General features: G+C 36.3%; 1 protein-coding gene across 1 annotated transcript in view; it reads left to right on the forward strand.

Annotated features, from left to right (window-relative positions):
- Window positions 1-11,745, forward strand: part of LOC131079447 (uncharacterized) — a 51,457-nt gene extending 39,712 nt beyond the window's left edge. Inside the window, exons 9-10 of the mRNA XM_058017402.2 lie at window positions 10,838-11,025; window positions 11,234-11,745. Coding sequence (XP_057873385.2) covers window positions 10,838-11,025; window positions 11,234-11,327 — 282 coding nt within the window. The 3' untranslated portion in view covers window positions 11,328-11,745. The remainder of the gene's footprint in view (window positions 1-10,837; window positions 11,026-11,233) is intronic.
- The last annotated feature ends 2,653 nt before the right edge of the window (window positions 11,746-14,398 follow it).

Below are 14,398 nucleotides of genomic sequence, written 5' to 3' on the forward strand. Positions count from 1 at the left end.
TAGCAGTCGCCCAAGAATGTGGTGTCTGAAATTTGATGCTTTTGCATTGAATCATGAAAGTGAAGAAGATCATTGTGTTTATTTCAAATTCATTAATGATCAATTACTAGTCATTGTCCTTTATGTTGATGATATTTTATTTATTAGAAAAGATAAGGGACTGCTTAGGGAACTTAAGAGTCAATTATTTGGTATATTTGATATGAAAGATTTAGGGGCTGCAAAATATATCTTGGGTATGAAAATCAACAAGGATCGGGTTAACATGAAATTATGATTAAGTCAAAAGAAGTATGTTAACACTATTTTGTAGTGTTTTGCCATGCATGGTTGTAAACCAATTACTACTCCCTTTCCAATTGGCACTAAGCTATCTCTAGAACAATGTCCTAAAATAGATGATGAACTTGAAGAGATGTCTAAAGTTCCATATGCTAATGCTGTAGGAAGCCTTATGTATGCTATGGTATGTACAAGCCTAGATATTGCCCAAGAAGTGGGAGTTCTTAGTAGATTTATGGCAAATCTTGGTAAAGAACATTGGACTTATGTGAAAAGGGTAGATATTTACGTGGGACTTCTAATCATTGCATATGTTATCATGGATCTATTGATGTGAGTAGGGTGATTGATTTGGAGGGCTTTGTTGATTCAGATTTTGTTGGTGATCTAGATTGCAGAAGATCAACAAGTGGCTATTTTTGTTTGTTTGTTTGGAGGAGCAATTAGTTGGATGAGCAAAAAACAACCTACAGTTGCATTGTCCACTACAGAAGCAGAGTACATTGCTGCAACACATGCTTGTAAAGAGGCAGTGTGGTTAGAGAGATTGTTCAGGTATTAGTTTTTTGCATACACAAGTAAGAATCAGATGTGACAATCAAAGTGCCATCTGTTTGGCTAAAAACCAAATGTATCATGCCCACACAAATCACATAGATGTCCAGTATCACTTTGTTTGATGGTGGTAGAGTCATGTTACAAAAAGTAGAAACTTTAGCGAATGTTGTAGATTCTCTTACTAAACCAATGAACATGGAGAAATTTAGCTGGTGCAAAGAGGCTGTGGGTCTCACCTCTTTTGAAGCTTGATTTGTTCTGCTTCCCTTTATGCTTTCTACAAGGTGTTCAACAAGTGGGAGAATGTTGAGAAAATGTCTCAACTCTGTTGTTTCTATATTTGAATTAAATAATTAATTGGAAAATCCTCTTTTCCGCACAGGTATATATTTCTCCCAACCTTTAAATGGTTTCGCTTGAGCAATATTCTCCTTCATCATAAGGCCCTTATGGCCGTGTACATATTTAGGTCTCTTTTGGTTTGCTGTAGGCATAGTTTGTTTTGCTTTTGTTTTTGGCTTGTCGGCCTTGCCTTGTGTTTTGCCTAGTCACCCCTCCACCCTTTTGCTAAGAAGCGCCCTTTCCTCCTGTTACGCCCGACTCTGTTGCCCATTTTACATGCACTGGTCCAAGTTCAGAGCCTATATGCTACCTATAAAATTTTTAAACTTTGAAAGCCCCCCAGGTTATTTCTTTCATTCGCCCTTGTCGCGACATTCCTTAATTTTCTAACTTCTATCGTATGATTCATAACTTTTAGAATTGCCCGATCAACCGACCAACTTAAGGAAGTCTGCATAACGCCACCACCTTTAAGAGGTCGGGCTTGCAGATACTTTCGAAAGGAGTTTGATGGTTATGAAGTTGTCCGATCTCCCGACTCTCCGACACCCGTGTTGTGGTGAATGTCCAACTCGCTTGAGAATTTTCTAGGACACTGTTGGTTCTAAGAAAGGACGTTTGGTGTAATTAAGACAAGTGATTTCAGTACCTTGGATGGCAACACGAGTAATGGTACAGATAGGTTTCGCTTGGGCGCTGACGGAATTGAATGGGACCGTCAGAATGATAAAAATAAGGGCTCCTTGCTGCCCCTCTTCCCACCTTGTCGATTGCCACGTCATGCATTATTTTTAGGAAACAAATCAAGGCAAGATTTGTGAAGTACCGTCATTAATGGTCTTTAAGCAATCCAAATACGAAAAAAGGTGGCGACATGCGTTACTTCATTTGATGTTGTCATTCTTGCAGAAAACATTAAAGATAGCCAAAGGGGAAAATTGTCATCATATTTACATGCATCAGAATGGTCTTGCCTCATGATGAGAACTGCCTTTCCACAATCCAGATTTGAACTGGCCAGAGATAGAGCATGAGGATATAGTTCGGTAGTTACGGTCTTTTGCATGGAAAGCACAAATCGATTTCAGTGAATATAGGAAGACCATGACCCTATTAGATAAGATTGCAGAACAAGCTGAGAATCATGAACGACGTCTGCGAGACGAGCTAGAGGCAGGAAGAAACCCGAATAATGAACTTCGACAAAATGGTATGCCCAGTTGGAAGAGGTCCCGTATTGCAACTCGATGCCAACCTAGTGCAGTGGCACATTCTTTTGAGCATGTCTGACTTTTTTTGAGGTACTGTTATTGATTGGGAAGAATTCAAAGATATCTTGCTGATGCTGGTCGAAGAAGAAGAAAAGATAGATGAGATTGACAAACGGATTGCGGAGTTGAATCCGATAACTGACGATGGAGCCTGAAGGTCTTGTAGCCTTACGTGTTGTGAGGCGGTTTATATTTTGTGTTGCTCTTTAGGATTTTTGTTTTGAAACAGTCATGATCAAGACCGTTAGCTTTAGTAACCATTTCTTGGAAACGGAAAAGATAGGAGGGTTATAGTTATAAATAGGTAGATTAGTTAATTTTAAGGGATCTTTTGGGCAAACTTTGTTTTTCTCATTAGAACACAAAACTTTTATGCATATGGTTATCTGCTATTTTAATATAGAGGAACCACTGGTGGTTTTCATATATTTATAAGCTTCGATTTATGGTGTGTGGATACTTTTCTGTTCTTTGAATTGGATGTTGGTGAATTTATATTGAAATGGTGGATGATTTGAAATTTCAATTGCTGTGGAATATTAGTTGTGAATGGTGTTCCATAGTGGCTTTATTTTAAAATCTGAAAAATTCTAAAAATAGTAGTTAGTATTGTGAATGCCTTTACAAAGCTTTTTGGTTAAAAGCTCTTTCCTTATTTGCTTTTCGGTTAAAAGCATATGAGTTGTTTGTTTATTCGTTGAAAATCATTAGAAGGTAGCTACCACCTTGTAAAATAAGCAAAGAATTAGTCAGTTCATATTCTGTTAGACTGGTTCAATTGTGGTTACATTTGTCATCTCTGTGGGTGTGAGAATATAGAGTTACGTAACAAATCTGTTAACCAAAAATTTTTGGCGACTCTGCTGGGGAAAATTTTAGTATGCCTTGGAAAATATTTTAAATGTCTTTTGATAAGAAGGCTGGCGACTCTGTTGATCCCCCCACCCAGAGAAAGGTTTTTAGTTTAATGCATGATTAATCTTTGAAAAGAAGGAAGAGTTGCTGAAACGACGTCGCATGCAATGCCCGTGTTATGGGAATTGGCCAAGGCAACCCTGGAAAAAAATATATCTAGAGGAAAATGTAAAGTCAATCCTAAGGAACTACTGTCAAATTCTTTTGAAGAGGAAGTGATATCAGGAGAATTTAAAAGGGCTCATGTTTAAAGTTGTCTTTGTCGAGGTTCCGATAGTGACTTCCGATGTTGTGTAGTCAACGATAAAGGTTACATCACTGAGATCAAAGTCGAAAAGTTCATAAGCATTTTTGGTGGGACTGGAAAGAAGGAAAGATTGCCTCAAACTACTTTCCAAGATGGGCTCCTGCTTGCATGAGAGGATGAGATCCTCCCGAAGTTTGACCCTATGCTTTCAGAATATGATAATGGGATGTCATCATGTACTACTTGTGTGAGTCATGTCCTGCCTATTGATAGGCTAGGAAAGGATCCTCTGTCTGAAGGTTCTTCTATCAACTTGGTCAACCTTATACAGAATGAAGCATGCAGAGACGATTTCTTTTCTCGTTCAAGGAGGTAGTTCCCTACACAAGAGATGGAGATTAAATGGAACACTTTGAATCCCCTGTATTACCCTGCAGAATCTTTTAAGGATGCTCGGACAAGAAATAATCCTCTTTTTGAAGTGACAAACTTTCAGTTAAAAGAACAATTGTCTTTTCTCCATGTTTCAGATGAGCCTGAAAAAAGTGTCCTTGAGGACAACATTGACGGTGATGAATTTCTTTCCTTATGTTGTCGCATAGAAATAGGGATTATGGACGTTCAGTTCTCGGTTCCTAAATCCTGGACCCCTGATGATGATTATTGGTTTATTAATGAAGGAATGGATAAATCTTCAACTGTTGAAGATTTTGAGTTGTCCTCATGTGAAGTCCACGTACGAGGTCATGATAGCTGTGCTGATATCTTTAAACCAAGTTGGGAGATGTATGATCAGAAATAGGATGCACTAGTCAAATCTTTTGAAAGGTCAACAAGTCATGAAGAAATTAAAAGTCCGGTTCCAGAAGCCTATCATGAAAAATGGTTGTTTGGGCACGAATATATCTGCCAACTTTTGTGTAGCCGTAATTGGAAACCTGGTTCAGGAATCGTCATTTGAACTGCCTCATCTCATGTCATCTCATTCTTTCCAAATCCTCTTTTCCATACAGGTATATATTTCTCCCAACCTGTAAATGGTTTCGCTTGAGCAATATTCTCCTTCATCATAAGGCCCTTATGGCCGTGTACATATTTAGGTCTCTTTTGGTTTGCTGTAGGCATAGTTTGTTTTGCTTTCTTTTTTGGCTTGTCGACCTTGCCTTGTGTTTTGCCCAATCGCCCCTCCACCCTTCTACTGAGCAGCGCCCTTTCCTCCTGTTACGCTAGACTTTGTTGCCCATTTTACATGCACTGGTCCAAGTTTTGGGATTCTTTGCGTCCTTCTAGTCTTTGTCCCCATTCGGAGCCTATATGTTACCTATAAAATTTTTAAACTTTGAAAGCCCCCCGAGTTATTTTTTTCATTCGCCCTTGTTGCGACATTTCTTAATTTCCTAACTTCTATCGTGGGATTCATAACTTTTAGAACTGCCCAATCGGCTGACCAGCTTAGGGAAGTCTGCATAATGCCACCACCTTTAGGAGGTCGGGCTTGCAGATACTTTTGAAAGGAGTTTGATGGTTATGAAGTTGCCCAATCTCCCGACTTTCCGACACTCCTTGTGTTGTGGTGAATGTCCAGCTTGCTCGAGAATTTTAAAGACATTGTTGGTTCTAAGAAAGGACGTTTGGTGTAATAAGACAAGTGATTTCGGTACCTTGGATGACAACACGAGTAATGGTACAGATAGGTTTTGCTTGGGCACTGACGGAATTGAATGGGATTGTCAGAATGATAAAAATAACGGCTCCTTGTCATCTCTCTTCCCACCTCGTCGATTGCCACGTCATGCATTATTTTCAGGAAACAAATCAAGGCAAGATTTGTGAAGTACCGTCATTAATGGTCTTTAAGCAATCCAAATACGAAAAAAGGTTGCGACATGTGTTACTTCATTTGATGCTGTCATTCTTGCAGAAAACATTAAAGATAGCCAAAGGGGAAAATTGTCGTCATATTTACATGCATTAAGCTGGCCTTGCCTCATGATGATGAACTGCCTTTCCACAATCCAAATTTGAACTGGCTAGAGATAGAGCTGGAGGATATAGTCCGACAGTTACGGTCTTTTGCATGGAAAGCACAAACCGATTTCAGTGAATATAGGAAGACCGTCACCCTATTAGATAAGATTGCAGAACAAGCTAAGAATCACGAACAACGTCTACGAGACGAGCTAGAGGCAGGAAGAAACTTGAATAATTAACTTCGCCAAAATGGTACTCCCAGTTGGAAGAGGTCCCATATTGTAGACTGATGCCAACCTAGTGTAGTGGCACATTCTTTTGAGCATGTCTGGCTTTTTACGAGCTACTGTTTTTGATTGGGAAGAATTTGAAGATATCTTGTTGACGCTAGTCGAAGAAGAAGAAAAGGCAGATGAGATCGACAGACGGATTGTGGAGCTGAACTCGGTACCTGCCGATGGAGCCTGAAGGTCTTGTAGCTTTACCTGTTGTGAGGCAGTTTGTTTTTTGTGTTGCTCTTTAGGATTTTTGTATTGAAATGGTCAATGATCAAGACCGTTAGCTTTAGTAACCGTTTCTTGGAAATTTCTTGGAAACGGAAAAGACATGAGGGTTATAGTTATAAATAGGTAGATGAGTTAATTTCAAGGGATCTTTTGGGCAAACTTTGTTTTTCTCATTAGAACACAAAACTTTTATGCATATGGTTATTTGCTATTTTAATATAGAGGAACTACTGGTGGTTTTCATATATTCATAAGCTTTGAATTATGGTGTGTGGATGCTTTTCTGTTTTTTGAAATGGATGTCAGTTGGTGAATTTATATTGAAATGGTGGATGATTTGAAATTTCAGTTGCTGTGGAATATTAGTTGTGAATGGTGTTCCATAGTGGCTTTATTTTAAAAACTGAAATTCTAAAAATAGTAGTTAGTATTGTGAATGCCTTTACAAAGCTTTCTGGTTAAAAGCTCTTTCCTTATTTGCTTTCCGGTTAAAAGCATATGAGTTGTTTGTTTATTCGTTGAAAATCATTAGAAGGTAGCTGCCACCTTGTAAAATAAGCAGAGAATCAATTAGTTCATATTCTGTTAGACTGGTTCAACTGTGGTTGCATTTGTCATCTTCGTGGGCGTGAGAATATAGAGTTCGGTGACAAATCTGTTAACTAACAGGTACCTAGGGCACATTTTGTAGCATAGAATGTAGAAACAAACATTGAATAGTTAGGACCAAGCTTAGAAATAATGCTCACAAACACTGAATAGTTAGGACCAAGCTTAGAAATAATGCTCAAGGTCAATTAATTGCTTATCATCTTTCTTGATTCCATACTGTTCCAATTGCAATCTTATAAATTTGAGTTTTGTGAAGAAATCTTGTATAGTGTCAAAATTGGTTGGTCCCAATCTTATGAGTTCATTCTCCAACTGATGACTTCTTAACTCATCCTACTTACCAAAGAGGTTTTCCAAAGGGGTCCACACCATTTGGTGTAGTGGTGGATTCAATGTGAAAAAGAAGGTCAGGGGAGATCGACATACACAATGTACCAAATGCTTCATTACATTTGTTAAATGATTTTATCTTTTCTGCAGCATCTTGAGGTCTAGATTTTAGTCTCATTGCAAAACAATAATATCCATGTCTTTTCAGATATAATATCATCTTAGATTTCCCTTCAAAATAATTATATGGTGTTAAAAGAGGAATTGTAGATGCATCCATGATAGCAGATTTTTTTTTTGCAAAGAATCAAGAAAAGTGCAAGAAGGAAGACACACAAGATGCCCCCCCCTTTCCACTAATCTTAAAAATCACCCCCCCTCAAATATTACAAGGTTGGCACTTTATAAAAAGTGTATCTACAAGGCCTTTTTTTTAGATTACAATGCTTTCTAGGGCTCCAATGGCCAAAAATAGGAAGTTTTGATATAAATCACTATGATGCAAAATCTGTAAAAGGTAGCCTTATAGAAATACTCTTCAATACCTTTCCAATGCTTATTCGGTTTTGAAAAAACAGAGTTTTGAGGTGAAATATATGACCTATTGAAGTGAAAAAGACGTAGTTGATTAAACTTGCAATATCTGATGGAAAATTACATAAATTTTCAATAAAATCACGTGGATGGAAAGTGCTTGTTTCTAGCTTTCCATCAAGTACTCGTTTGCGAAAATCCGACAATTGAGGCAAAAGTTATGCAAGTTTTAAAAAGGATTGTTGAATATGTTGGCTAAAATGGCTCATGCCTGATTCGAACTCAATTTTTGCAAAATTTACTAATTTTATGAAAAACATAAGAAATACCCAAATGGTTTTTTGATGTTGGGAAGCTAACCCAAAAATCGTTTTTCCTGCAAATGAGTGGAAGCTAAAATTCCGAAGCAAGAATGAAAACAGCTCCATTAGAAATTTTTTTATTTTTATTTTCACTTTGATTTTTACTGTGTCCTCCGAACTTTGATTTTGGTGAAATAAAAATCACTTTTGACTTTCTCAAGCCTTCTAGACAACCTGGAAATGCTGAAAAAAACCTCGAATATTATCAAAATGTTGCAATCATCCAGATTTCAAAGGAACACATATATATGTCAACCAGATTAACTAAAAGCTTATTTTCTTTAAACTGTTCTGATTCTTTAGGTCACACGAGAATGTAAGGGAAGAGCATACTTGGTTTTTAAGAATTTTTTTAGCTATTTAATCGTCTGAAATCTTTCTTAAAAAATCAGAAAAACAATGAGCTATACTAGACAATATGGCTTTGTTACCATGTTAGATTTTGTGAGAAGCGAGAACTGAGCGAAGATTTGATGTCAGTTTTAGATCACATGCAACTCCAAGCAACAGAGGATCGAATATCAAAATAGCTAAATGAAGAGAAATCTGAAATGAGAGAAAATAGAGACAAAAAAAGAGAATTTTGAGAATACTCTCATTGAGTTATTACTGAACTAGTGAAGGTGAGAGTATAGTGCTTATTATATAGAAAAATAATAGCATATACATTCAAGAGGCGCATTAACTTCCACTCATAAAAAGTGGAAGGTTTTACCTACGTGGTAAATGCCCAAACATGTGGCATAACCTCCTTACATGAAAACAAAAAAAAAGAGTTATAAAAGTGGTATGTAAAACTGAAAGTGGGTGAGAAACCCAACTACCCCATGACCCACTTAAGACATGACAAAATAGTGGTTATCTGAGGTGGCACAACAAGCTAAAAGAGGGTGTGTAACTCAACTACCCATGAGTAGATGGGATTCACACGTCGTTGAAGTATTTCACCATGTGTCCTCATATTAACCACTCCTAATAACCTAAGCAAGTTAAAATAAAATGTGTAGGAAAATAAAGATCCCCTAATGTAAGGAAAAATAAAAATCTACACTACTGAATTTCTCATTCGCTTGCAGAATATTGCTGAAAATCAAATCCCTAGACATCGTTTTAAAACATGGATCCCAAGCTTGTTGACAAAATCTTTGCCATGTATGCTCTAGTCCTCTACTCAAAATTTTTGAGATCATCTATACTCAAAATTGCTTTAACAAAGCTGAGAGTGGCAACATCAGGGACCCTAAAAGTTTCCTTGAGCCATCAGTCCAAGACAGCACCACTGCATGGCAAGTCCCGGGTGAGGTGTCCCCTCTTCATCGGAGACCTGTGAATGACAAAATTTATGACCTATTTTTTATTAGAAGAAAGCATATTTTCAGAATAGAAATAATACAGATTTATACAAATATTCAGAATAGAAACTGATCTAATCTGATTCAAATACAGAAATACAGTGTGCTGGAACAGAAATTAGAAATAAACTAAGCTACAGAAATACACTGTCCTGGGACAGAAACTAGAAACGAACTAAACTACAAAACTAAACTGAGAACAGGGCACAGAAAACTTGTCTGATTTAGAGACACACTGAAAATGGGTTCAAGAGAACATCCCTATAATTTCAGATTCATCATTTTGAGAAGGTGTAGTTTGGGGGGCACTTGTTTCTAGCCTTGGGTGCTCGAATCTGCTATCAGGTGTTGTGTTTGTGTTCTCCTAGGCACTCGTTTTCTTGATTCTGACAGGTTCTAAGTTTTTGGTAGATGCTTGCCTAAATTTTTTGATTACTTGTGTTTGTAGAATGTTCATGTCAACCTCTAGAAAGGAGATTTTCTCAACTGAAGTTGAGGGGGAAAGGGAAAATTGGTTTATGCTCACCTAATTTATTTGATTACTCTTGTGTTTGCAAAATGTTGGAATTGGCCACTAGAGAGGAGATTTTCTCAGCTGAAGTTGGTTTGTGCATTTAGGAGATAGCCTCAATTAGTCCTCTATTTAGCATATTTCTGTCCCTGCAACACATGGAAAATTGGTGTGTATCATAGTGTGATGAAAATGATAGTATGCGTATAGCTCGAGTGCTTAAGAAACGAACCCTAGAGAGCTCTCAATGCTTAAGTGGTGTATGCAAGAGATGAGTATCACAAGAAGTGCATTGAAGAGAGGTTGAGTACAGGGAGATAATTTCAATCTCCAACATGATGGGAGTGAAGAATGGTTTTGGAAACTATGGCAACAAAGGGAGAAATTATACCGAGCAAAAGAATCAAAGGGAAATCTATGGGATAAACACAATGTAAGTTTAAACTGTTAGTTCTTTGCTTAGAATGTCTGGTGCCTTAACAAATAATAGAGTTTCCTTTTGACAAAATTTTAAAAGATGAATCAAGAATGAGAGTTCAAGAGAATACTTGTGAGAGGAGCCCAACAAATAGCCTTCAAGATAAGATTTATTGATGAATCTGGGCAAAAGACCATTAGGAAACGTAGTAGGAATCGGGGTTGTAAATTTCTAATAGTTGTTAGGGATGAGGTCCCAAGGCCTTTTTTCTAGTTCTCACATATCCATAATAAGTAGAAAGGCAGTAGAATGGGCCAAATGATGTCTAAATAGAACTAGCATAATGGATGCTCCATTATTTGCACTTGAAGTAAAAAAGAGAGTTACCTCTTACAAATAAACCTTGGGATGAGCAAACTACAAAAACTGCACTGGTAGGACAAGATTACCCTTTAAGGCTTCATCAAAATTCAGTTTGAAGGAGCCCACATTCAGCAATTGCCAAGCTCTATTATGAGTTTGTCGTTCTCAATTATGCCTTAAATGGATCGTGATCTGTCTGATGTATTTGCATTCAGTTTTAACTTTTTATATAAATATTACAATTTTTTCTATTTCTTTTGCAGCTATGCCCTTTGTATCCGCACAATCCCGAGGTTTTGCTGAATGACCTTAAATCACCATCAGACTTGCTGGACTATGGAGATTTGTCTGACTGTATGGATGGCGGAACTGGGAATTCAAGATTGCATGTAGTCAACCCAACATTTGACTATGTTCCACCACAGCTTGTGAGCCTTTTCATCACTGATACGTAAGTTGTGGCCTTTTTCAGTTAGGGTCTTATAATGATGAAATCCTCGTTTCATTGTACTGGCAACCTGAAGTGGGACCTGATCTAAAGAATTAGTAAATTTCTTTTTTGTTTTGTTTTTGACTCTTCTTTGCATAAAAAAATAATATGTATTGTTCAAAGCTAAGTTTTGTAATATATTTCTCACTCTCTGCTCCTTGTTTTGCAGTGGAGGACACAATCCTTCATACATGTATCGTTTGATAGCAGATTATTACACTCCTGATGACTATGCTCTCCAAGAGCCTTTAGAGATTAGATAGTGATGCTGCTTGTGTAACTTTACATTGTTTTGATGGTTCTCATTTTGTATGGACCATATTCGGTTTGATTGAACCTATTCTTGAGTAGTTTCTGACTGTCCCAGAAATGGATGGTGTAGTGTAATCAGATGCATAATGATTTTGAAAGTATTAATGATTACTGGCAACCTAAAAGGGTCTGTCCAGAATTTTGGTCTTCTAAATTGTGGCTATGCAGCAATGAAATGTTAAGTCCCTCTACATCACAAAAAAAGAAGGGAAAGGGAAGGAGAGGGTAAATGTGATAACTACTCTTCTTCCTGCCAAATAATACTCTGTGCTACCAAACTTGGTGTTTATCTGAGCCTGAAATATCGAGGCCACAATTTACTCATATATGAGTGCGAACTAAATAACAAATTTATGATTTTAAGTATAATCTGTATGGGTATTAAACAAAAGTGAGCTTTTCATTGTAGCTATCATGTTGGCTGTCTAAAAACATTCACCCATAATGTTGTGCAATTAAGTTATTATCCAGTCAAAATTATTGCGTCAGTATTGGGCAGCATGCCTTACAAACTTTAAAATTCATTCAGTGTCATTTATTTCTAAACAATAGTGGTTACTTTAGCAGGCAATCCTTTCTGAACTTCAAGCATTCTCGGACCTAAAAGCTTTATATGAAGCGGAAAGCTAGAACACACAACTGGACTGTTTTATTCAAAGATATGGTATTTCCACAGTCGATTAGAGTTGGGTAGAAGGCTTCAAGCAGAAAATTGTGTAATTTTTTGTATAATGTTTTGGATTAGAGTCCATTAGCCATCATTTGGATGAGGAAAGAGAGATATGGATTGTAAATCCAAGTTCAAAAAAGGATGGGGAAAAGGGATACGTAATATAAGGGCCCTAGAGGCAGAAGAAAACAAAAAATAACAAATTAAGGTAAAATAACTGAAAGAAATATAAAAAACAAAGAAAAGGAAGATATAAACTGATAAAAATTGAAAATTAAGAAACTATAAATTTTAAAGCAATAATTATAGCTCCAAATATAAAAGGTTGGAGACTTGTAAATAGTAATTGTTTAATTAATACTAGGAGTCTAAAAGTAATATTATTATCAATATTAGTGATTATAATGGTAAAAAATTAAAATATTAAACTAATAAGATGGTAAACAGTAAAAAAGGGGGTTTATTATTTGAGAAGTGGACACCGACAAATTATAAATTTTGTCGCCTCAATCTGTTTAAAGAATCTGATTTGGACTTGCAGTAAAAAGTATACTGAATCATTGCTAGGACAAACCTCTTTCTAAAGAACTTATTTTCATCGCATGTTTTCCCCATTGAGTTTCCCATTGATATCATTCCTCCGTCCTCAGGCATGAGAGGGCCAAACTTTACAGCAGAATTCTTCCCTCATTTCTTCGATCATTAGCAACTAAAACTTAGTGTTTGGGTTTAGGAGTCCTGTTCAAGCACCATCATAACAGCGACGACACAATTGAAGGTACATGTTACTTTCAACCTTAGAAACGAAATTACATGTTAAGGTTTCTATCTGTTACATTAAACCCATATAGTGGATATGGACAGATGTAACTTTCTTAAGCTACTTCAGATTTGCATGTTCTAGAATTACTTGAAATGATCAGTATCTTGAAAAGTAACGCTTTAAACCTCATATAAGTTTAGCTTACAAGAAATGGGGAACATTAAACTCAAATTACAGGAAATGCATCCCTTGCATTTATACTCAATATGTTTCACAGAATTTTGCATCAATTCCTAAGTAAGCCATGTGAATGTTGATTCCATTAGTCTTCAAAACTGGGGGATAAAATTAATCTACGTTTGGATTAAAATGGAGTATTAAATACTAATTTATCATAATGTGAACAGTAATCATAAGAAATTTCGACACTACCAAATTTATGGGATTTCAATAACATATAACAAACGGTAATCCGATGGTCCTAGGCCATGTTGATGTCTCTAGGGTATAGATTACATTTAAAATACATGATATAATCTGATGTTGCTCATATCTCAAAGCCTTTTTGGAAAAAGATCTTATCGAAAAGACCATTTCCATGTGGACCTTATTCTTAGCCAAAACTGAGTAATGATAACATAAAGCTCTTTATGTAGGGTCATCATCTCCCAACTGAGATTCCCAGCACGTATGAACTATTCTTCTTTCTAAAAGTCAAGGTACAGAATAATTTTACGATCCATGTAAAAAGTGCATATCAAATTTTATTGCTTTAGACCAGGGCCACAAATCTGCTCTTGTAATTATCTTTCTTTAGACAGCTATTTAGAAAATTACAATAATGGAGCTCTTGGCCACTTGTTTTCAACATAGGTTATGAATAACCCTCTTCCCTACTAAAACTTATCTTTGATTCTCCCTTCTTGTTGACATTACCCACTGGTCTCTTTCAATCTCTACTTGATCAACTTGGGTCGCTCTATTATTTTCTAGAGAATATTTAAATCAATTAAATTTCAATTCAAATTTTTTTTTTTGGCTCAACTAATAGGGGTGCTACACTACAGCCTTGCTAAACTTTAAATGATATTATACCAAGGTATAAGTGGAAGAGATTCTTATATAAGAAATCAATCGAAGTATTCTTCTCATTTGTACTATCGATCCATTTTGAACATTCTTAATTTCTTTCTCTATTTAATTTACTTTTGTTTGGAATTTACGAGATGCATTGAAATTGATTGTACTTAATACAAATTGTAGGATGGTCTAAATGTAAGAAGTCATCAAGGTATCTCTATCTGATATAATCAGTTTTTGGGATAGAAAATGAAAATATCTCTCGCATAAATATGTTGGCAAGAGCAAGAGGATTGTGTATGTGGTTGCCAACGTGAAATGGGCTACATATGCAAGTTTTTCCATTAGTACTATCAAATTTGGATTTTCAAAATGATAGACCAGAATAAAATTTAGATTAATTACTTGCCACTTATAAGATTTTGAGTAATTTTGTGTGAACCAAGTAATAAAATATAATGCACATGCTCAACCTTGACTTATTGTCATTCTAAACATTTTACCCAAAA

Source organism: Cryptomeria japonica, chromosome 8, assembly GCF_030272615.1.
Source record: "Cryptomeria japonica chromosome 8, Sugi_1.0, whole genome shotgun sequence".
NCBI lineage: Eukaryota > Viridiplantae > Streptophyta > Pinopsida > Cupressales > Cupressaceae > Cryptomeria > Cryptomeria japonica.